Source organism: Equus asinus, chromosome 26 (genome assembly GCF_041296235.1).
Source record: "Equus asinus isolate D_3611 breed Donkey chromosome 26, EquAss-T2T_v2, whole genome shotgun sequence".
NCBI classification, from domain to species: Eukaryota; Metazoa; Chordata; class Mammalia; order Perissodactyla; family Equidae; genus Equus; species Equus asinus.
In genome coordinates this window covers 18,011,580-18,036,698 of record NC_091815.1, presented here as the reverse complement: position 1 = coordinate 18,036,698, position 25,119 = coordinate 18,011,580, and the positions used below count along the sequence as shown (strand labels likewise).

At 38.3% G+C, this 25,119-nt stretch overlaps 1 protein-coding gene across 10 annotated transcripts in view; it reads right to left on the bottom strand.

The window, feature by feature from the left end:
• The window catches only part of DPY19L3 (dpy-19 like C-mannosyltransferase 3), a 75,992-nt gene that overhangs the window by 12,378 nt on the left and 38,495 nt on the right, over positions 1-25,119 (bottom strand). For 7 of the 10 annotated variants that reach the window (XR_011498391.1, XR_006520628.2, XR_006520627.2 and 4 more), the window contains exons 9-16: positions 18,953-19,084; positions 17,308-17,409; positions 15,636-15,709; positions 15,306-15,464; positions 12,050-12,172; positions 11,558-11,669; positions 10,878-10,934; positions 6,881-6,963 (exon numbers count right to left, since the gene is read on the bottom strand). Coding sequence is in view for 6 of the 10 variants with exons in the window: in XM_044759957.2 (XP_044615892.2) it covers positions 6,881-6,963; positions 10,878-10,934; positions 11,558-11,669; positions 12,050-12,172; positions 15,306-15,464; positions 15,636-15,709; positions 17,308-17,409; positions 18,953-19,084 (842 nt within the window). In the remaining 4 variants the exon portion in view is untranslated. The remainder of the gene's footprint in view (positions 1-6,880; positions 6,964-10,877; positions 10,935-11,557; positions 11,670-12,049; positions 12,173-15,305; positions 15,465-15,635; positions 15,710-17,307; positions 17,410-18,952; positions 19,085-25,119) is intronic. The other 3 variants (XM_044759959.2, XM_070498355.1, XM_070498356.1) reach the window with 3 other exon arrangements.

Sequence of the window (25,119 nt, the reverse complement as noted above, 5' to 3'; positions counted from 1 at the left end):
CAAAAATTGTAACAAGAGACAAAGAAAAACACCACACAATGATAAAGGGAACAACCCAACAAGAGGATATAACACTTGTAAATATCTATGCATCCAACATAGGAGCACCTAAATATGTAAAGCAATTATTAACAGACATAAAAGGAGAAATAGATAGCAACACAATAATAGTATGAGGCTTTACCACTCCACTTACACCAATGGATAGATAATCCACACAGAAGATCAATAAGGAAGCATTGGCCTTAAATGACACATTAGACCAGATGGACTTGGTAGATATATACAGAACATTCCATCCAAAATCCACAAAATACACATTCTTCTCCAATGCACACAGAACATTCTCCAGGGCAGATTACATATTAGGCCACAAAATGACTGAAATGATTAAAATTCAAAATACTCTGCAGAGAAAGCTAGAGCAGACATTCTCCTCAATGTTTTTGGAGATCACGGCATGAAATTTGCTCTGGTGCTAAAGTTTCTAAGAGACGCCCCATCATATTCACATAGCCCCCCTGAGGGGGTTCTATTTATTCCTATTTAATGCTAAGACTACAGTATGAATGCCATCCAACAAAGGCCGTGGGATGTCTATGAGCAAGACATTCTACAGTTCAAGTTGTAACATTTAAGAATAATTTACTTTTGAAACATTCAAGATTTTCTGACAAGGACACTCTCATTCCCCTGAATTCCAATGAGCTTTCTTAAGTGATGAAAACAAGTGGATGGAATCACAGCGAGTACAGAGGGAATGAGACATCATCCACATCCTGCCTTACTCAGGTCAGAGCCCAGACAGGGATGACAACAGGGAAAAGTTCACGTGAGTTTGGCTGTGCTTGTCAGGTTGTCACCATTCTGACAACCAGATCCAGGAACACAAGAACAAACTGATGTTTGCTCTTTCCCCCCAAACCAGCAATTTACAAGGAATTCTTGACATTTGTCCTACGTGGCTGGGGAAGAGGAGGATTAAATGGAGACTGTGAAGGTGCAGTGTTCCTTAGTGAAAAGTTTTCAAAAATCCAGTTTAACTCAATCAATACTTACTAAACACTTAGTCTGTGCCATATATATGTATGCTATGCTGCCCTCACTTACAAGTGCACCGTAATTGCTAAAGAGAATAAATAGGGACGAACATTAATTAAAGAAAATGCCATCATTTTTCCAAGCCAGTCTTCCTTTTGTATACTCTTAACTGGCATAAACCACTCCACTCCAATAAATGATATAATAACATCACATATTAATGCCAAAAAGTGGCTGTCTGTGTATCCTACGAAGTGAACAGACTTGGAATACAGGAAGAAAACGAGTCTGGTCTCCATGTCTGGCAGTGCATGAGGTGGAGGCGAGTGCTAAGGGGGATGAAGTATCCTGGTCTGTGCAGTCCTACTGCCTAAAGAGTGCCAAACTTTCTACTCTGAAGACAAACCCAGCAGCTGAGCAGGTAAGATCCCCTCAAATCGTAAGGCTGTCGTAGCCTCACCATTTTGAACATGTAACAGGATCAGTATCAGGGCGATACACAGCTGTTTGCAGCGCATATGTGATAAGTGGGCAGAGATGGATGACTGGCTCATTATCTATTCATGGGTAACAACCACAGTTTCCTCCTCCTTGCTGGACTATGATCACAGTACTTTGAAGAACTACATAGTTCACAAAGGCTTAAAAATGTCAGAAGTCCCAAACTGCTCGATGGGGAGTGATAAAGTTATTCTCTGTTTGGTCAAAAAAATATTACTGAGGGGTTACTACGTGCTAGGCTGGCAAACCTGGTAGGCTAAGCCATCTTAAAGAAGCTTACTAGCTAACAGAGCCAGGCTCAGCTCCTGTTACAGGTGGACGCTTCAGAATAAACCAGTAAGTCATCCTTCACATCTTCACTACCGTGTCCTGTGGGCCTTCAGCAGTGCTGGAGACGAAACACATCAGACAAGGTAGGACACGGCAAACACGGCCTCTCTCCTCGGCATGCTAGGAGAGCACATGAGTGCCCCCTGCCCCCAGCGAGTGAGTCCCCAGGGCGGCTGCCGCCATCACCAGGCAGAGCACGGCGACCTGTCAAATGACTCCTTAGAGGAGTTGACAAAAACATGGAAGAAAGCTCATTTATTTGTGACATGTTTTAATGTTTGGCCTCATTAGTAAAGAGTCAGAAAGTGTCAAAGAAATGTAATCTGTTTCAACTGCTGCTGCAACAATCCTCTGAATTGTTCACAGTCTTCCATTAAGGTCGCTGGTTTTATATTAAAGTAGCAAAATACAAGCACTTAACGCCTATGAAACGAACTAGCAATAATACATCTCTGAAAACTACTGACTTCGGAGCACAGCGGAGACCACGTTCGCTCACTTCACTCTCCTTGACTTGGCCTTCTATGCTAGCCCCATGGTAAACCTGGGACATTTCACTGCTACTTTACATATGTAAGCTTACCCGTAAAGCACGTGCAGAAGTAAAACAAACAAGCAAAGTGGAACAAAAGGAAACATAAGCACACGTTTTTGAGGCTTCAGACACCTGGTTCCCTGTATCCTATGTTTTCTGTGGTAAACTGAGGAGGCAGCGGAAGCAGGGCCTCTGTCCTCAGCGCACACTGTGCACCGTGACACGCCATGCTGGGCACCCCTCCCGTATGGACACTGTGCCGACAGTCTGCGGTCTGTGGCCAAGATGGCTAAGGCACTTTTCACCACTGAGTGACACTTCTCTATTACAGAGAAACAAAGCAGTTTTTACCAATGTTTGAACAAATGATGTATAAAATGAAAGGATAATTTGTTTTTATAGCTCTCTGTCAAGTTCCATAGCAGGCTGCCCAACCTGCAAACAATTTATTCTGTAAGAAACATCACTAAATAATGACAAGGACTCACAGGTCAAACGGATTTACATTATATAATTTAAATGTCATTCTGGGAAGACCTGATGCATTTTGAACAAATAATCTTATTTATTTTTGAAGCTCTAAACTTCAACAAGTTAATTACTGTTGAACTAATGGGTAAACTGAGCATTATAATGAGTGAACATGTCGTTTATCTACTTTAAAAATTTATAGAATTATGCAAGTACTACAAAATCATTCCTTAGATATAAAAGAGGCTTATAGGCATTTAAGGTCTGAACTTAACCTACATCATATTTAAAATACACAGTAACTCTTTCTGCTTTGATTAAATGTGTAGGAGGTTTGATCCATTTTCTTAGTCCCATTGAGAAAATACTGTACATGCAGGCTTCATCACGGGAAAGAAATTATTTCTAGTGAAAATCTCCTAAAGCCAAGTAGTTAAAATGTCACACCTCAAAATATTCACATCTACAGGTCTATCTTGTTTGCACAATGTCAAAGGAAAACTTTCAGGAACCAAAAGCGAAACACTCTAAGGACACAAAGAAATGAGGCACAAACCACCAACTGCTGTGACATTTGGCCTTGCTGAAGTAAATGTGCTTTCTAACCATACATAATAAAAGTACCACCTGGGTTTTGCTGAAAGAGTACCAGAAAAACAAACAAACGACTGGCTTTTAATCTTTGTAAGCAGGAAACATTATCAGCAAAAAGGGCTAAATATAAACATAGGCAGTGAAATCTGCGGGAAACGGTGTGCGGCCCTCAGTGTGACCAGAGGGCAGGCAGCAGGGGAGCACACAGGCTGGGCCGTGAGGGCGCGGGACAGCCGACCTCTAGTCCTCACAGGGTCACTCTGGGGCTTGATTTCGACAAAATGACCGTGCAGGTTACTAAGAAACCTAATCCTGAAGCAGTCTTGGTTTTATACTGAAATTTAAATCTCTAAGGAACTAAAGATAGGAAAGCATTAAACATCATTTTCTCTTACTAAAAATTAGAACTCAAAAAATTTCCACAAACAGCTGTTAAGTCTCTAAAAGTCTTCAAGTGGAATCAACAATAAGAATGTGGAAGAAAAGAATGAAGACAACTGTGCTGAGAGGAGGTTCGATGTTTACTCCAGTGAAGCAGTGAAAATCAACTGTCACCCCATGTGTACACATGTAATGCAGTGTCCTGTATGTATGCAGTTGGTGCTCAATAAATACCTGTTAAATTATATTAATGAGTATACCTCAGACATGAAATAACTTTCTATATTAAGGCTTTCAATGCCTTCACAGAAACCTAATCCCTTCGGCATGACCCCTCTCATATGGATAAGTGTTACCCTAAAGGAATGTGCTTTATGTTCCCTCGAGGCTGTCTGCTTAGCCTATCAAAGGTCATAACTGAGCCCCTCAAAAAGAAAAGAAAATAACTCAGTCCTGCTGAGCTGAGGGAGTCTTTCAACGCACCCTCCATGTGGAGAAGCCCTCAGTGACTACTTGGAAAGAGCGAATCTCCACGTGAAGCTCAGGGGCCTCAGAGCACAAGAGCGATGCTGAGGCAGTGTGTGGTTTGTCCCAGCTTCGAGTCCGTGAAGCAGAGACCAGGAGATGGCAGGTACACTTCTTCTCAACGCTTCCCCTAAGAGCTGCCCTGTGCCACAATGGAGGGTCACTTCAGGGGGCCCCTACGGTTTCTGCAGGTCATCGTTTCTCATCCTGACTTATCCCGAGGGCAGCCACCCTGTAATGGAAGCCGTGTCCCCATGCTAAAAGATGCTGTCATGACTGCCTTGACAAAGGACAGACATGAGTGTTTCCACTCTGGCCATTTGAGAATAGAAGCAGACGGGATGGAGGGAAGGAGGTGTCCCTCAGAGAGGGCTGGGTCCCCACCAGAGGTCTGGCACCTGCCTTCAGACAGTGTCCAACAGACTGTCAGATATGCTCCACGTATCCTTAGGCCACAGCCTTCTCCAGCACAGCTCAGACCTACTAATATCACGAACGCTGCGTGACTAATGAAAGCAGTGAGGTGAAAGTTGAAGGTCCTACTCTCTGTTTCAGAAACAGAAGTGAGGGCAGGTTAGAAGAACACTGAGTACATTCACTTGTGTTTGCAATGAAGCCTACGGACCAGAGTGGATTTAAATAATGATTTAAACAAATACATTTTGTGTCTAAATAGACTCTATTTTGGCATACATTCATCATCACTTAAGCTTATTTCGCAACATGCCTAGCAGCTATTTTTGCAAAAACAATAATTTAGATGTGAAGAATTTTAAGGGAAAACAGGAAAGATTAGATCACAATGGAACCAATTTTTTTGGAACAATATAAATCCGTCAGCTGCTGAGAACTTAAAAAAAAAGTAAAAAGAGTGTGTCTACACACAGGCAGAGGAACTGTCAGTAAAAGGAGGAAGTGAGGAACAAAGACACATCCCCAAACGCAAGCAATAAGAGACTGACTGCCTCCCTCACACAGGGAAGGATCTCTCATCCACAGTTTCTCGAACCAGAACGTTAAACAACTTCTGAGGAAAGCATGAAAGGCACGACAATGAGTACATCCAGGCTAACACAGCCAAAGGCTACTTGGGGCTCCGCTGGAATAAGTCTTTAATCATGCTATAATTAATTCCTAAAAGACTGGGGAGTGGAACTGGGATGTTTACAATGCTGATCCAGGTAGATGCGGAAGATCTCAGGATTCCACCAGAGAGCGAGTGCCCTGCACCATGCACATCCATGGCGTCACTGTGAAAGAGATCTCAGGCTCCCCTTCAGCTGCACATGCCACTAATTTCCAGGTGACTATAGTTAATGCAAAGTAATTAGCTTTTCTTTATATAAATAACCCTCTTTTCCCATACACAATAAACACTGAAGTAGTTATTTACTCTGCAATTGTCTGCCATGATTTAAAGTTAAATAAACAAACAAAGACAGAGCACTGCCTAGTATGCTCAGCACTGAAAATACATGAAAAATTCTACTTGCTGCATCTACTCAAACCCAGGGCGACACTGGGACCAAAGCCACACACATATTTTAAACATAAATCTCTATAAAATCCATGTATCGCACTCAAGAGACCTAAGCTATCAAACATTTACCATCTCTTAACACGCGTGGTGCTAACCTGTACTGGTTGGTAAGCATCAGTCATGAGCAAGTGCCAATAAGGCTACTACAATTCTAAGTGATGGAGATAATACAGTCGAGGCTTTCAGAACATGTCACACAAGATTTGCAACACCTATTTACGTGTGAATAATTACACCGCAGCTTTTTGGTCGTAAAGTAAGGAAACACAGCATTATGGGGCACAGGAATGCTGCTCTGGGTAGAAAAGTTGATTTCTGCTGGTGGGAGGCAGGTTCATTACCAAAGCTTTGAAACATATGAAGTTCATTCTGATGCTGAATGCTGACACAAAGCAACAAAGTGCAGGCAAAAGTAAGAACCAATATAATGCTCAGGCATCACGATGTTTGTAGGAGGAAAACTTCTATTTTTGTATTTTAAATTTTCTCTAGGCCTAGGCGTGGGCAATGTGATTAGTTAAAAAGAAACCTGCACTGAGCTACTATGACTCTAATTAACCACAGTTTACCGTATAATTTTTAAATGATTAACAAGGAAAGAATACTTGTATGTGTCAGTATTAATAGAAAATTTGATGAAAGAATCATAAAGATCAAATTGGAAGAGAGCGTAAAGCTTTATTCCCACTGCCGTCACTGGTTAGAAACGTGCCCTCCGAGGCTGCATCCCTCTCCGTGTGGCTATTTCCCTTCTTCATGGGATTATGGTTGGAGACAGTGTTTTTTGAATGGAAAGAAATTATTTCCAATATAGCATTTTAAAGAAAAACTTGAGACTGAACGTATCTTTACAATTAATTCAGAAAAAACAAAAAAAAACCCCAAAACCAAAAACCAAATGAGGTCTACAGTGACTCTTAAAAGGCACTTTAAATTTCAAAGGTTAAAAAAAATCCTCTTACTTAATCCAGTTCATCAGCTCCACTGTATCTGGATCATAGAATTCTCTCAACTCGGAGAGTTCATCCATCATTCCTGGCCAGAACTGAAATTAAAAACAAAACAAAACAAAAACAAAATCCACCCCACACCCACGACTAGCACTAAGATTAGAGCAAAGAAGGAGAAACTGCACATAACTCGAGAACTAACAAACACGGTGACTGAAGACAGGACCTCCTAGCCTCTGCAGTCGACCCTCCCGGCAGAAGTGATCTGAACTCAGAAGTTTCCAAAACTACTTTGATCCGAAGCTAATCAGGACTACAGGTGTCGTCAACTTTTAAGATGAGCTTTTATTTTACTCTAATAACAATCTATTGTATGTGGTGTCAATACCTAGTAAACCATTAATTTGGATATGACAGGAATAGCAACCAGGAGAAAGTTCACAGCATATGAGAAAACTGTAACTAACACCATGCAACACCCCTTTAAATGCACAGTGTACTTGTGGACGACAGCAGCCCTTTAGAGCTGCAAAAATGCTCTGGAATAGAGAAATCTCACTCCATCCTCACAAGGACCAGAGAAAGATGATGCAGAAGGCATCATCACTATCGTATTTATTTTCCACTTTACTAGTACGGAGACTTTGGCTCAGAGACAGAACCTGATGTGACCAGGTCATAAAGTGGCAAAGCCACGACCTGAAACCTGGCTCTAGATTCAGCCCCGCTTTCATTGCACAATATGGTGATTATATTTTTTGTACTAAAAGTCTGGACACATCGTTTGATATACACTAATATAAGTACAGGTACAATGGAATAAAAGAATATTTGAAAGTAGGACTCTCCAGGAAAATGTGGTACATTTAAATACTCTATTTATGCCACTGGTGCTTCTTACTCAACTTGAGTAACTTAAGGATATGCAGATATAATGTAAAAATGACACTCCGAGTCTACTGCTTTCCTAATATAATTTGTTTAATTTAACAACTAATTAAATGTTAATTGTTTTATCAAATGACAATTGGCTGAACACACTTGATCATCTACATCTTAACGTGCACTGCAGAATTCATCTCAATACTGGAACGGAAGGCCAATGACAATGTATCTATGCTTCACTGATGTTGAAAATATAATAATTTTATTTAAGAACCACTACTGGAACCAAAATGGCCCCTGGCCAGTCTACAGCTGCGCTTCAGCCTTGTCGCTGTCCTATCTCGCCATCTTGTCTTTGCTGCTCTTTTACATCTTGTCTCCCAGGTGGTGAACGAGGAAAACTGCTTGTGATGGAAAATCAGGTGTCAGTGCTACTGGTTCTGGGTTTTAGAAGAGATGTAATAAAAGCAAGCAATTAAATGATACCTTTGCAATATTTCAATTATCCATTATCTCTACTAATTTTGGTAATCACTAAACTACCAACTTTTTAATGATATGTTCTAAGTCGTTTGGTATAAAACATATTTTGAAAGCTGTGAATTCAATCAATATTAGATATTTTTCCAGTTTGAAAGTTGCTGTTAATTCTGAAAATGTTAAAATCTAGTCTAGTGGTGAACTCCTTAAATAATGTGAAAATAAGTGCTGAATTAACTAAATGTTGCTTCTAAATGACCAGCAGTCGTTTATGAGATTTCAGCAACCCAAGTTAGTTAATCAACATGAGGGTAATAATTTTACTAAACTCTTGATTTTAGACTGGAGACTAGTATAAGCTTTTCACTTTTAAACAGGATTATCCTAAAAAGACACAAAGCAAAACTGGTACTATGAACAGGAAATTCTGAAATCCTCATTACAATCACTGAGTAAAATTCAAATCAGGCTTTGAAACATAGGAGTTCGTATTACTTACAGATAAATCTGTTCAATAGTTGGAAAACAGATTTAGGTAACTCCTAATATACATAATACCTTTATTTTCTTTGTGATTTTATATTTCACAAGTTTGAGAAGCTGAAATATATAAACTATTTTATACAGTGAAAGCTGGATGCAGTAGGATTTCTCCTAAAGTCCAGGACTTTAGGAGAGGCTAGGTCAATGGTCTTTGGAAGCATTCTTTAGAATTACTCACTCACTCAGGGACTATCTCCAAAGATTTCCTGGAAATGATGGCTTTTTCACTGGTTCTTCTATAGCAGTGGTTCTCGAGGGGCAGGGGAAAGAGATTTTGTCTTACCCCAAGGGGGATGTTTTTGAAGGTCACAACGGGAGAGAGGTGCTATTGGCATCTAGTGGGTAGAAAGCAGAGATGCTGCTCAACATCCCACAATGCACAGGACAGCCCTGTATGACAGAGAATTATCTGGTCACAGCGTCAATAGTGCCGGGAATAATGCTGAGAAACCCTGTTTGACGCAGGGGTTTCTTAAACTTGATGGTGCACTGGCACCACCTGGAGGGCTGGTTAAATCTCTGGACTCCACTCCCAGAGTCTCTGACTCAGTAGGTCTGGAGTGGGACCCAAACATCTGTATTTCTAACAAGTTCCCAGGCGATGCTGATGTTGCTTGACTGGGGACCACACTTTGAGAGTCAATGTTCTACAGCCTAATTTATTTCTTCTATGAGGTCTTTCCTCAATTTTATCAAGAGTAAGTGACTTGAGTCCTCAAATGGCTTAAAAAAATCAATAAAATTTCAAATAAATAGCTGAGACATATTTCTACATACACAGAGACAGTGGGAAAGACTGCTGTAGTGTGTGTACATCTTTGGTGAGACAAGAATGATGTCTCTCTTCTGTGAAGAGGACGTTCATCCCTTAGAATCAATGTGGAAAGGTAAAGTTACCTCATTCATTATTAAACGTGCACTCTCTTTTATCCTTAGTTGTTGGCTTTCCAGGTATTTTTAAGAAGTGTCATTTATTTACATTAGAGCAATGAGATTCCCACAGGCAGGGTGGCAGAAAAAATCTATTTCTGTTTCCCACTGTCTAGGAGATAGCACGGTGCTCTGCCCACAACAGTAAATGTTTTGATAGGAAGGGACATGATTGAATAGACTTTTTGAAGTATTTACAATAGAATCATCCAACATAATGATTATCAACCTTTTTTTCAGTCTAAAGCTTTTGCTTCAAATAAAATCTTACATGAAAATATAAGCAAACAAAACCAAAAGCTGAGCTGCTATAGCCGGTCCTCTCTGGGGGTGAGCCCCCTCCCCGCATTTAGCCACTCCCCTCAATCAGGGGCTATACACAGGAGAGTTTGAAATCTGTTGTCCTAACTTAAAACATTTGAAGGAAAAAAATTTAAACTTAAAAAATATGTAAGATTTTTTTAAAAAGAGAAGGTGAGAGCTCAGCTGGATAGAAAAATCTGGGCCACTTGCCTGGGTGACAGTTCAAGCCTCTAAGTCTCAAAGATGTGCCAAAGAGTCACAAAGGAGTCAACCTGACCAACGACTCACTGACTCTTGTGGAGGATTCTCAGAACTCGAGCACAGCTAACACTGCTGCAGAAATTAGTCATCGACTGAGAATATGCAGAATGTCATTACTTCCTACGGAAACTGAAGGGCAGATAACAAGACTAATTTTAGATTATTTATTTATAGGTGCTCAGCCTTCTTACAAAGGTGATCTTAAGTATCTAATAAAATACGTAAGTTAAAGCATGATGCATTTTAAGATTTCTTACTCTATATAAAGCAGGTAACAGGGGAAAATAATTTTTCTACTTTGTTCACCTCGAAATAGGTCTAAAAACATCTTTATTTTCAGAATTTGCGTCAGCTGAATAGTAGGTCAAAACTATAATTAGTTACAATGGTTAAACTGTAGTAGTTTTTGCCATAATGTTTTTACTTGTTAAATACTATTTGGGAAACAGATCAGTTTTCCTATCAATGCCAATTGCCATAAGAAGCTAAAGAGATATTTATAATCTCTGCAAAGCACTCTATCTGCCAATAACACACAAAGTACACTGAGTCAAAGCAATTATTCTGCTAAATGATTAATGACAAGAACGAGGAAAATCAATCTTACCTTATAGCACAGATACAGGAGTATTAATATCGGTACTGAATATCGCATTATACAGATCTATGTAAGAAAGACATTGTTTAGATTAAAAGCATTTTGACCTTTTCTGCCTTACAGTTTTGTTTTGTAAACATGACTTTGTTTTTTAAACAACAGAAATATAATTTAATAGAGCATGAGTCTCCAATATGTAAACCAACTGAGTCGATGCAAGGGTCCCAATCATTTGTAAGATTCCTATAGCGTCTACCATATTGCCACCTAGTGAATTTATGGGGCAAAACAACTCAAAACTGCATTTATAGGCTATTAATCATTACCATACACTTATTAATAATTGTTTTTAAGAGAATACATTATGATAATAATAGTGATAACTCTGGGTAATGGGATTATTAGCGATTTTTCTTTTTTGTGCTTTTCAGTATTTCCAAATTCTGTATAATGAACACTTCTAACCTATGGTCTGGGAACAAATTATTTAAAAAGATAAAATTAAAACTAAAAATAAAATTATTAAAAAAAATTCCTTATAAAATCATAATTTATCAATTATCTAGTTTTAGCTTCAAGTTTTAGTATCTATTTTATTATACTGATGTATGGGAAACTACTGAAAAAAGACCTGGTATGAGAGGAATACTCAGTCATAAAAAAGAAATGGAAAAGGGGACAACACTGACCCTCTTTGGGTTATAAAGATGGATCAACTTCAGAAGTAACTCCCATATTTCAGGGCTGCATAAGCCAAATGACGCAAACACACACATGTGTGACGTCCAGAGGTATTTCATTCTGTAAGAACAGAAACAGGCAAAGGTCAACAAGTGCTGGCTGCGTAGAGACCTGGAGTATGAGGCAGCTGGAAAGGCAGGTGAATTGTCTGTGACAGTAAAGTCTTACTAAAACGACGCAGAACCATGGGTTAGTCACTAAGTCCAGCACCTTTTGACAACTATCATATAAGTAAAAATAGAGGAATGCTGGTAATTAGGAAAAAACTGGTTATAAATAATATTTCATACTGGGAGAAGACAGTAAACAAGGACTTTTTTTGGGAACCATAGTTATTAATGAAGATGATTGTCAGTTTCCAAATTATATTGCTAAATTATATCAGGTAAAGAGTGGTCGGATAAAAAAAGAAATCAAACAAACAGATAAGACAAAAGTACCTCATTGTACTCAAGGCCAAGAATCCGAACAGAATGGTATGTATTAAGTTGTAGGCAGCTTCTGGTCTCAGGCCGATTGTGCACGTTCCCATTTTGCTCATGGATTGCTGATTTGTAGAATCACTGAATAAAATAGCAAACACACAAAATTAAGGCTGGGCACATAATGTTAATTTAGTCAAGTCTTTTTTAAAGAAGATACAAGAAACTTATGCCTTCATATGTTTCGAAATGTATTATTTTCCTAAGATAAAATGAATCAGCATGGATCAATTCTGAATTTGTTTATGAGGCCGAAAGTGTCAGAATATAAATACATTAATAGGGGCCAGCCCCGTGGTGCAGTGGTTAAGTGCGCGTCTTCCTCTTCGGGGGCCTGGGGTTCGCCGGTTCGGATCCCAGGTGTGGACGTGGCACTGCTTGGCACGCCATGCTGTGGTAGGCGTCCCATATATAAAGTAGAGGAAGATGGGCACGGACGTTAGCTCAGGGCCAGTCTTCCTCAGCAAAAAGAGGAGGATTGGCAGATGTTAGCTCAGGGCTAATCCCTCAAAAAAAACACCAGTAATAATTAGAATAAAATGGTAAAAATGTAAAGTGTTTCAATCTTTTAAATTACAAGAGAACAGCAAAAAAGAATCCTTTTGGAATCACTGAAATTGCAAGAGATCTTTAAAAATGTATTATCAGTATTTTTCAAACAAATAAGAAAAAGTAAAAATGTATCCATAACCTTGGAACTCAGTGCCTTTATGAACCAATGATCACATTTTTAACCTACCAATATCTCATTATGTACATCTAACAGACAATTTTTATCAAATATGGCCACATTAAAATGACTACACCCATAACATTAACATCATCTAATATCATCTAATACACCCAGTTCATGCTCTATTTTTCCTGTTTATTGCAATTGCTTTTTCCATGTAGTTATTAAGACCCAAAGCTTGCACACTGCATTTCATCAATGTCTCTTTAAATTATCTTTCAATTAATAAAAGTATTCCCCCCACCTTTTTAAGGTTTATTGGCTGAAGAAAATGTACCATCAGTCCTATAACTATTCCCGCCTTCTGGGTTTGGCTGATTGTCTCCTAGTGGTGGTGTTTAATATGTTTCTCCATTCCCATGTTTCTTATAAACTTGTCATTAGATCTAGAGGTTAATTATTAGAGTCATGTTCATTTATTTTGGCAAGAGCACTTCATGGGGCTGTGATGTTCTCTATACTGCATCACACCGGGGAGCGCAGACTGTCTGCCGTCTCTGCATTAGCGATGTGGAGACGGATGAGCGGGCTCGGATGTTGCACAATTTGTCATCAAGGGGAAAAGGAAACAACAGTAAGGGCTGCCAGTTTAAGAGAAAAATCATACTTTTATAAAGGCCCCACTTATCCTTCACACAAATTCAATAAACTTAGATATGTATGATGCTTCTCTGTAACTAGAGAACTCTTATTTCCTAGAAATCCTCTTTTTACCACCCTAGATTCATAAGAAAATTAAAATGATACTCTGAGGTAATTTTCACCACTGGTAGTAATCTTTATTTAAATATCATATATTACAACCCAAACTCTGGCTTCTGTATTGATACTAAAAGACTATTCCAGACAAGGAGAACATATGCCCTCATCTTCCCTTGATACCTGGGAGGATTCTGCGACACTTCCACTGTCCTCCCAGCCAAGCTAGAAAACTCTCACTAATCCCACGAATCCAGAAGAGAGTGCCCCTTCCAGCTGTACCCTTCACACTACGGCAGGCGTGTCGGATACACAAATAGCATCATCCTTCCTAGTACTAAAGAGGCAGAAGTACTTTAAATACTTGGCGCTGATAAAATATCCTTCAAATTACTTAAAAGTTAATCATATTAAGACACTATAATTTTTAAATTACTCTCATTAATGTAGTGCTTTTCCTCTAATAAAGTCCTAATGTCCCTACCTGGTGGACGAGGATGCTCTAAAATCTTTATCTATAATCATATACCCAATCAGCTTCCAGAGACGGCTCACAGGTCACAGTGAGCACGGCAGACATTCTCACAAACTGCAGGCCACCTGCACTTCCCACTTTGCATGCAGTCTAGAGTCCTGTCGACACCTGGTGTGTCTGGAATAATATTAAATTATGCTGTCTAGAATAATTTCCATCTATTTTCACAGGGCTAAATTTTATCTTGAGCTAGGTATAAAAAAGAACACTTCTGAAAGATACTAAAATAGTTTATAGTCAATGAAATATTTTCATGGTTCAATGTTGCTTCATTCTTAATAATCATAAAACACCTCAAGTGATCCAGGCTCATTTTAACGACTTTTTCCCAGGACAGCTCTCTGGGGGCTGTGAATCACAGTTCACCAGCACCTTAACTGGCAAGGTAACTACACAGGAAATGGGCTTCCTTCTGAGCTTCATTAAGTTTTCACAAATGACAGTAGCTTCAACTTCTTACACTTAATTTTCTTTCAATTTAATAAGGAGAGTAAATGCAAAAAACTTACAGCAGCTTGACAGGCAAGTATGCTACAAGTTTTTAAAAAATCTTTATTCTCCTTCACTTTTTCTTTTAGTAGATTAGTAGACATGCTAAGTTTTAAAAACATCAATTATTATGTAAGACTTTTAGTAGATACTAATAATTATGGTCCACTACAACTTTATAAGCCCTTCAACAAGATGCAACAAAATAAATAAATAGTAAACTCTTGATGTTTCACCAGAAATAAAAAAGGTAGCAAGAGGAAGACAGGTAGAAAAACACAGGAAACTAATAATGGGGAAAAAATAGAGATTATGAGTCAATAATAATACTAATGATAGCTAAAATCTACAAAATATTCTAGGCATAAGGCACTATTTTAAGTACTTTATGTTGTTTTAAGTTACTTCACAAAAAAACCTTCAGAGTAAGTACTCTCATTATTCCTTTTCTACAGACAGGGAAGTGGAAAGACCGAGAGGTTATAAAACAGGCTCAAGGATCACACTGTTCCCAAGTGTGCAAGCCAGGACTTCAACCCAGCCCAGTGTGCATGGCAGCCACTAGTTTTTGCTGTCTCTTAACTACACCTGTAACTACTCAGAGTGGAGTCCACTCAAGATCGGCTATGTTCTCCCTTTAAGCTGAACAATACTACTCTGTTCTGTGTCTGATATTTTGATTTTCAACTTAGCAATTTTTCTGCAACGCAGAACAAGTTCATTAAAGCACAACATTCGGTTTCTGAAATACGCCGTACCTGAGATTATGGAAGGCTACAGCTAACGCTGCAATCACTGTGATGCACAGAACAAATATGTAAGCATAAAAGAGCAGAGTATCTGAAAGCCTTTCAAATGTATTAAAAGGCAGGAGGCCAAAAGCTTCTTCACACAGATACAGATTTGCATCAAAATCTCTAGGGAACAAACGGAAAGCAAAGCATTAAATTCAATACAAGACAAATTACAATTCTTTTCCTCGAAATGAGCCTGCAATTAATAGTTGAAGGCACAATGATAATTTAAGTTCTAAAGTCCCTGATGATTTAATATAAAAAAGCAAACATACACTTTAAATTCAGTCATACCTTGTTGCTCCAAACCCAAATTTTGCCTTCAGAAATTTAAATATGTGTTCGTCTGACTTCAGGTTAAGAATTTTCTATCGGGGAGGGAGAAAATGAAAACTGCTGTTAGTGCGTTAGGCACGCTTTCCTGCCAACATCCCACTGAACACACACACGCAGTATCCAGTTTCACAGGACTCTGCGTGTGCGTGTGTAAAATGAGTAAATGTTCACAACAGTTCTTAGAACTGAGGAAATCTAAAGGAAGGACTTGCAAGCTCCCTCCATTTCTTTTTTTTTTTAGCAGAATCATTTTTTTCAAACAAAATCTTATGCGTAAGTTCAATACGTAAAGTAGATAAAAGCTGAGCTTCTTCGGTCAGTGAGAGAGAGACGGCTTAAGCCCAGGGAAGACGATTATTCAGATCAGAAAACCAACGATACAATGATCTGAAACCTCATATAGGCCTACAGCCCGTAATGCCTGTTTGGCTTTGGGGTTTCTGTCCGGAGGTACAGCGGCTGTAAGACTCACTCACACAGAGACAGACAGCTCAGGACACAGCAGAAACCCTCAAGGGGTGAACAAAGGCCAGTAGTCATTATTACTGATTATCATTTTAATTCATATACTGTTATTTTTAACTTATGGCTTACAAAAATCCATATAACATAAATAGGTGAAGAAACCGCTATCAGAAGAAAAATGAAGATAGAAAATAAGACGAATCCAGAACTGAGGTTAGTACACAAAATATAGTCACTAGAGAGGAGCCACTAATCTGGGCTTATGCATGCTAGTAACAAATGCAGAGAGGAAGACAAAAGCATTTACGTTACTCACGGGGTCATATGATTAAAAGAAACTAGCTGCTCAGAAGAGACCCTAACAGTCCTAGAACCAAGACTCAAGAGAAGTTTTGCCCATGGGTACAGCAAAAACAGGAGTCTCACAGACTGCGTTTCCAATTCCTCTCGTTGTAGGGCGCTGGAGAAACATCAAGCGCAACTCAACAGACGTTATTCTTTGGGGGTCCAGGCAGGCAGCTCTCTACTGGCGTAAGCCAGGCCCAGATCAGCGCCCGTCTGCAGCGGGCAAACGGATAAACCGCACATCTTTCAGCCAGTCTCTCAGAAATGCTGATTGTTCTGCTCAGACGAGCTTTTGAAAAGTATGAACTATACAGAGTTTCCGAACACAGTGACAAGGATCGGGAGCGGAGGTGTGTAACGTGGCTGGCTGAGGGAAGAGGCTGTTCTCCTCTGACAGTCAACAGACAGGAAGAGGGCCTGCCGTTCTCTGTGGAGGGGAAGGAGCACGTCCTGCACAGGCAGAGGTCTCCTGTCCTGAGATCAGCCGTCCAGGAGGGGTGAAACCATCTCCACGAATCTGTCTGTCTCAGAGTAAAGCCAGCTTATTTATTAACTTAACCCAACAAAAATCACGTCATCTTTCTTTCCACAGTGCAGAAAACTAACTCTAAAAAGTAGAATTTTTTAAATTTAGAGAAATATGTACTTAATGCTTTTAAAAAAGTTTAATAACTCAAAAGACGAGTTCAAGGAGTGAAATCAGTTTTTAGAATCAAGAAAATAATCCTGTTACTGAGACAAAGCTAAAACCGAGCCTGTTTAAAGTAAAACTGGTAAGCTTCACTAAAGCTAAATTAAATACGTCATTTTATTAACCTACCTTAACAATGTTGTTGAGAAAAAGCGTCAAACATAAAACCACAAATAAATGTAACAAAAGTTTCCCAAGTCTATTAAGGAAGCTTCCAGTTTTCAGATTTTTCTAGAAATTAAAAGAGTTAAGTTTTAATTCTTAAACTTTAATATAACTTCATAAATATTTAAGATGAGATTACTTAAGGATTTAAAACATTGGATCATACAGAGAACATTGCAACATATAGGGAAAATATGTGGAAAATATTACCTACTGATTTTCATGAGGTTACACCATTTACAAAAGGTCTTAACATTTGTAACTTTCTAATAGTACATGAATACCCTAATAATAAGCTCCAAGATGAGGAAATGTGCTAGTTTGTTTTTTTTTTTAAGACCTTTGCAATTAGGGTATGGGGTCTGCCACTTAGAAGGTACTCAGGATATAGTGACTGAATAAATTTTTTGATCATTTACCCATTAGTTCATATATCACAGACAGAACTATAGCCCAATTAAATAAAATATCGAATGGTGTAAAAAAAGTAAATTGTGCTCTTTGATATATGAGTTTTCTTATAACCCTCAGATAACTTTACAGATTATCAAATACAATAATGTCTAAAGAGTTCAAATATGAGTGACATTTATTTATAATTAAGGTTGAAATGATGAATGAAAACTAGCGTTTTTGACAGTCAACTAAAAAGCCTGCTTTTTGTTTTTTTTGGTGAGGAAGATTGGCCCTGAGCTAATGTCTGTGCCAGTATTCTTCTATTTTCTACGTGGGATGCCACCACAGCATGGCTTGAGGAGCAGTGTGCAGGCCCTTGCCCAGGACAGGAGCCCATGACCAGGGCCTCTGAAGTGGAGCACGTGAACTGAACTAGTATGCCACCAGGCCGGTCTCTAAAAGCTTGTTCTTTAAAATCTTTGTGACAGTTTGTCCATAGCAGCTGTCACTCAAAGAGTAATAAGAAAAAGGAGTTACTACTCTCTAAGTGGAAAGAAAATGGCTTCTTGATATAGTATGAGAAAGAAAACAGACTTTGTGACATTATTAAGGAAAGAAACTGACCCTCAAATCTGATGTAAATTTCAGAAACTTTAATTATATAATAAAGCAAAAGAGGAGGTCAATATTTTCAAATATGATACCCTATTTATTTGGATTCTCAGAATTCTCAAAACAGAGTTAATTTTATTTCACTTAAAAATCAATATGATATGGAAGGATAGGAGAAAGAGTAGTGTTACTACATCAAACAATAACAAGGTGTCCACCAACTTGAAAGACTGTGACGAACACATTCCCACAAGCAAGAAGTTCTCACTCTTGAGTTCACACATGAAAAAAAATAAATTTTTTTGTCTTTTATATCAACTTTAAATCAATGGCATTCAAATAAGCATCTTTGGCTAATCCCTGAATTATGATTCCAATTCTCTAAGAAATAATAAATGTCAAAACAAAGAGATGGCACATCAGAAAGCTCAAAAACAGAAATATTCCATGCACTTCAAAAAAAGGGCAAATAATGCCACTAGTGCTTTTTACTGGGACTTTGGTCTTAAATTTTCCTTTGTATGCCGTATGAAAATAAGGTCCAATCAATCACAAAATTAAGAAAAAAGTTTACTGTGATTAAGGACAAACAAAGTCCTACCTGAAGTTTTCTTGCAATTAATACTGAAAGGTTAAAACTGATAAGCAATGATCCAAGAATCATGGAATTAAGAAACTGAAGAACGCAGACCAGGAGCAAACCTGTTATCTGTATACCATACAGCCATGTCACCTGCAACAAGCAAAGATTACATGGTTATACAGATTTATCGAGAGACTACCACATACTGACGTGTCGGTCACTAGGCTGGATACCTCTCAAGTTACAAATAACGCAGAAAACACATCTAACTTCAAGTAATACAATTTGAAAAAGGAAACTAACTCGCATACATACCAGCTGTTTATTTACTTTTTTTTTTTTAAAGATTTTATTTTTTCCTTTTTCTCCCCAAAGCCCCCCGGTACATAGTTGTATATTCTTCGTTGTGGGTCCTTCTAGTTGTGGCATGTGGGACGCTGCCTCAGCGTGGTCTGATGAGCAGTGCCATGTCCGCGCCCAGGATTCGAACCAACGAAACACTGGGCCGCCTGCAGCGGAGCGCGTGAACTTAACCACTTGGCCACGGGGCCAGCCCCCTGTTTATTTACTTTTTAATTAAGAACACTTTAAATTTTATAACGTTAATTAAAGAGGAAAGAGAATATGAAGTAGCAGAAGCAAGCAAAAAATATTCTGGAAATAGGCAAATGCAGTTTGCATCTTCAATTTTCTTCTAAAATCTTTTACAGTTATTGTCTGCAGACAACAATCAGCATTTTCTCGTGTCCCACTATTCCCTAACTTCCCCGACTGTACCCTTTAGGACTGTGTCCTGCATGGCTTCATCTTATCTGTCTGCGTTGCGCCTAACTCCCCCACTAGACGGAACTCCCCCTGGAGCACGGCCTCAGGCCCTTTGACCTCACAGGTCCCGAGCAGGCAGCGCAGTGCAGCGGTCAAGACCATGGTGCTGATGGTGTAAACCAGCTGTGGGACCTTAATGTGCTGGAATTGGCTCATCTGTAAAAGAGGGACGATGACACCTTCCTCAAGGTGCTGCAAGGACCTGGCATGGGGGCCGGCTATGCTAACGTCTTACAATGCCTAGCACCTAACAGGCACTCACCAGCAACAGCTCTTGATGTAATAAAAATTGCTGACAGGTTGACACTGAAAGAAGCAAAACTCAACCAACCCGAACACGAAAAACATCTCAAAGAAAAAGAAGACAGCCTCTAAGAACGAGTTGATACCTTTTCTCGTCTTTCGAATTAGATAATTTCACATTCATAATGGCATATGAAAAATTCTACTTTTATCAGCACTGTAGGGTCTCACACGCTCATCAATAAACTTTGAGCCCTTTAAGAGCCATGTGTCCTCTGGCCCCCTGCTGGGCAGGACGCCAAACACCTGGGATTTGTCACAATCAGGGGCCCTGGCCAACCTGGATCTTCTCTCATTCAAAGAATGTCACATCTTGAAGGCACACAGAGCCCTTCCATGTGAGCTGCTGTTCCTGGAAACGCTGGTCCTAACAAGGACAGTCCCTCTTGGCAAGCACGCAGCCTCTGTCCTCTGCCTATATCATCAACCCCCTCTCTGCCCACAGTAGCAGGTGCATAACTCGTCCAGCCAGCCGCTGCTAGACATGCCCTATGCCTAAGTCCTATAAACCTCTATGTCTCATACGCCGTCTCCAGGTCTTTTCTTCCGTCTCTCCACACCATATCCGCCACTCTTGCTCAACTGGGCATCCGGCCAGACAAGTGGCAAATCAGATTTTCCCCACAGTTTGGTTTTCTTAACCTCAAAGGAAGCGAACCCACATTAAGCATTTAAAAGCACGGCCGGTAACAGTTCAGTGCTTCTGCTGGGTGATAAGGAAACTCGGGGAAATTGGTGCTGATAGTTCTTAGGACTAAAACTGTAGGAGATTTAGAAAATTCAGAAAAACATAAAAAAGCAATGGTAATGGACAGAAAAGTGGGCTCTAGAGTCAAAATATAACATTATTACCTACAGAAATTATATTGATTTCATAGTGGTGTATATTTCATGTAGCATTTATTTCACATAATTTCTCATATCAATGACTATTCTGTGAAAATTTAATTTTAAATGGCTACATAACATTCCACCATATGCCATAATTTGTCTGCCACTGGATCATTTAAGTGTTTCTAGCTTTTTATTATTATTGAAATGAGTGTTATTACGAACCTCCTTCTAAAAAATCCCTCAGGTCATTATATCTGATTAGTTCCTTATTTTGTTTACTGCTGTGTCCCTAGCACCTAAAACAATGCCCACTAGAGCAGTGTCGCTCAATAAATACTGGAGGAATGAATGAACGAAAGCACTTCCTTAGAACAGATTCCTAAAAGCAGAACTACTGGGTAGAGAAGAAATAGTTTTTCCTTTTTAACAGCTTTACTGAGATATAATTCATACATCATAAAATTCACCCATTTAAAGCATACAATTCATGACTTTCAGTTTATTAACAGAGTGGTGCAAATATCACTACAATCTAATTTTAAGATATTCTCATCACTCCAACAGAAACCCCATATCCATTAGCCCTCACTCCTCATTTCCTTCCCCTGGTCCCTGTCAAACACTAATCTACTTTCTGCCTCTATAGATTTGCATATTCTAGACATTTCATACAAACAGAACCACACAATATGTGTTTTTGGTGTCTGGCTTCTTTTAATTAGCACAATGTTTTCAAGGTTCATCCATGCTGTAGTGTGTACCAGTATTTCACTCTTTTTATTGAACAATATTTCATTGTATGGATATACCACACTTTGTTTACCCATTCATCAGTTGATGGGCATTTGGGTAGTTTCCACTTTGTGGCTATTATCAATCATGCTGCCATGAACATTCACGTACAAATTTTTATGTGGATATGTTTTCATTTCTCTTGGGTATCTACCTAGCAGTGGAATTGCTGGGTGACACAATAACTCTATGTTTAACATCTGAGGAAATGCTAAACTGTTTTCCAAAGTGGCTGCTCCACTTTACAATCCCACCAGTAACATGAGAGTTCCAATTTGTTCATATCCTTGCCAACATATGATATTATTTTTTTAAAAAAATTTTTAGCCATCCAAGTAGGTGTAAAGTGGTATGTCATTGTGGTTTTGATTTGCATTTCCCTAATGACTAGTGATGTTGAGCATCTAGTCATGTACTTAGTAGACATTTATATATCTTCTTTGGAGAAATGTCTAAATCCAATCCTTTGCTCAAATTTTATTATTGAAAGAGTTGTCAGAGTTCTTTATATATACTCTGGAAGTCTCTTATCAGATAAATGATTTGCAAATATTCTCTCCCATTTTGTTGAGTTGTCTTTCACTTTCTTGATTGTATCCCTGAAGTACAAAATTTTTTATTTTGATGAAATCTGATTCATTTATTTTTAGTCACTTGTGCTTTTGGTGTTATATCTAAGAAAGCCTGGCCTACTCCAAGGTCATGAAGAATTATTCCTATCTTCTAAATGTTTTATGGTTTTAGCTCTTACAATTAGGTCTATGACATATTTTGAGTTAATTATTGTGTATGGTGAGAGGAGGGGGTCAACTTTATTCTTTTACATGCAGATATCCAGTTATCCCAGCATCATTTGTTGAAAAGATTACTCTTTTTCCATAATTATCTTGGCACCTTGTTGAAACTCTATTGACTTTATTTCTGGTGAGGGTTTATTCCTGGTCTCAATTCTATTCCATCAATTTATGTCTGTCCTTCTGCTAGTATCACACCATTTAGATTACTATAGCTTGGAACTAAGTTTTGAAATTTGAACGTGTGAACTTTGAAGGAAACTTTATTCTTTTTCATGATTGTTTTAGCTATTCTGGGTCCCTTAAGTTTCCATATGAATTTTAGGATCAGTTTGTCCATTTCTGCCAAAAATATACCTGGGATTCTGAGAGAAATCATGCTGAATCTCTAGATCAATTTGGGGAGTACTGCCATCTTAACAATACTAAGTCTTCCAATCCATGAAGATGGGTATCTTTTCCAATTTATGTAGGTGTTTAAAACTTTCAACAATGTTTTGTACTTTTCAGAGTATAAGTGTGTACTTCTTTTGTTCAACTTATACCTAAGTCTTTTATTCTTTTTGATGCTTTCCCTTCTAGGAAGTATTTCTACCTTTTTCTCTTTTCTACTGAAGTATAAATGTTTTCCTCATTGATTTGTAGGAACTCTTAAATATAACAACTCATTCACAAATATACATTTTTTAAATAAAACATTTTTTTGTTTGCCCTTATTTGGGTTATAGTGTTTTTTGTAGCTGGCAGTTCTTTTTATATGAAGTAGGCACACTTCTAGGAAAAAACAATAGCTTGGGTTATAACAAGATTGTATAGTTTATAAATGTAATGATATTCTAGGTTCAAAAGAAACATTACTGGTGAGCAACCAGAAATGTAAAATTGAGCAGTAATGTACATTAGAAAGCCCTGGATTATTGGTGGTACATCTGATATTCTTTCTCAGGTGCTATTAGTCCAGTACAGTTTAAAAACAAGGCAGCAATATGTTCTTTTTCCGTGGAATAATTAGAGTTTTCTTCAGTGGATCATGCTCATGCTGTTCATCATCATTCATAATTAACCGTGGTTAACATTTGTTTAACACTCATAAAACACCAGGTGGTGTTCTAAATGACTCAGATATGTTAACTCACCCAAATCTAGGCATTTTGGCTCTAGAGCCTGTGTTCTTATCCACTATGCTCTGCTGGCTAGAACATTAGTGCCATAGAGACTCAGAACTTCGGTATCAAAGTCTGTTGAGTTTTTAATGCTCCAAGGCAATTATGGAGTCTTCCCAGAGGTTATAATTTTACTGATCTCTGAAAGAACTAGCTTTTTACCTCACTGATTTCCTCTATTTCTTTTGTTTTCAATTTCATTGATTTTTGCTCTTTATTATTCTTCCTTCTGCTTGAGCTGGGTTTATTTTGCTCTTCTTTTTCTAGATTCTTAAGATGGGAACTTAGATTACTGATTTCAGATTTGTCTTCTTTTCTAACGTAAGGTTTGACATGTTGCATTTTTGTTGTGTCTGAGTTCAATGGCCCCTCGAGGCTTCCTCTTTAACACGTTCTTTAGAAGTGTGCTGCTTAGTTCCCAAGTACTGGAAATTTTCTTATGTTTCTGTAGGATTTCTAGTTTGAATCCTTAATTCAATCCATTGTGTATTCTGTTGTTGCTGGGTGTTCTATAAATGTTGATTAGATCCTACTGGTCGCTGTTGTTGAATTCTACGTCCTTAATGATTTTCTGTCTGGTGTTTTATCAATCGTTGAGAGAGAGGTGTTGAAGTCCTCAGCTCTCTGTGTGGATGTGTCTGTTTCTCCTTTCAGTTGTCAGTTCATGCTTCACATATTTTACAGCTCTATTGTTTGGTGTATGCATATTTGGAGTGCTGTGACTTCTTGGTAGGTTAACCCTTTTATCACTATATAATGTCTCTTTCTGTCCTAGTAATTTTCTTTGCTGATGCCTCCTTTATCTAATATTAATATAGCCATCTTACTTTATTCTGATTAATGTTTGCATGGTATATCTTTTACCAGCCTTTTACTTTCAATCTACCTATACTGTTTGAAGTGAGTTTCTCGTAGACAACAGTTGGGTTGTGCTTTTTAAATCCTCTTTACTCATCTCTTTCTTTGAATTGTTGTATTTAGATCATTTACCTTTAACGTCATTATTGGTATGTTAGGTCTTAAATACACCATTTTATTGTTTCCTGTTTGTTCACTGTTTTTCATTTATGCTTTCTTTTTCCTGCCTTCCTGTGGGTTACCTGAACATTCTTAGAATTCCATCTTATTTATTTACAGTATTTTAGAATGTACCTCTTTGCATAGATTTTTTAGTGGTTATTCTGGGTTATCACATTATATGTTTATAACTTATTACAATCTACTGGTGTGGATGTAGCAGTTTGAGCCAAGTGTAGAAAATTCACCTCCCAGTCCCTTTACTCTTCTCATTTACAATTTAACTGTCTTAAATATTTCTTCTGTGTACATTAAAAACCACATATTATAATTTTTGCTTTAGCCATCAAACATAATTTACAAAACTCAAGAGGAGAAGTCTATTATATTTATTCATATTTTTACTCTTTTCATTGCCTTTTCTTTCTTCCTGATGTTCCCAGATTTCTTCTATCAT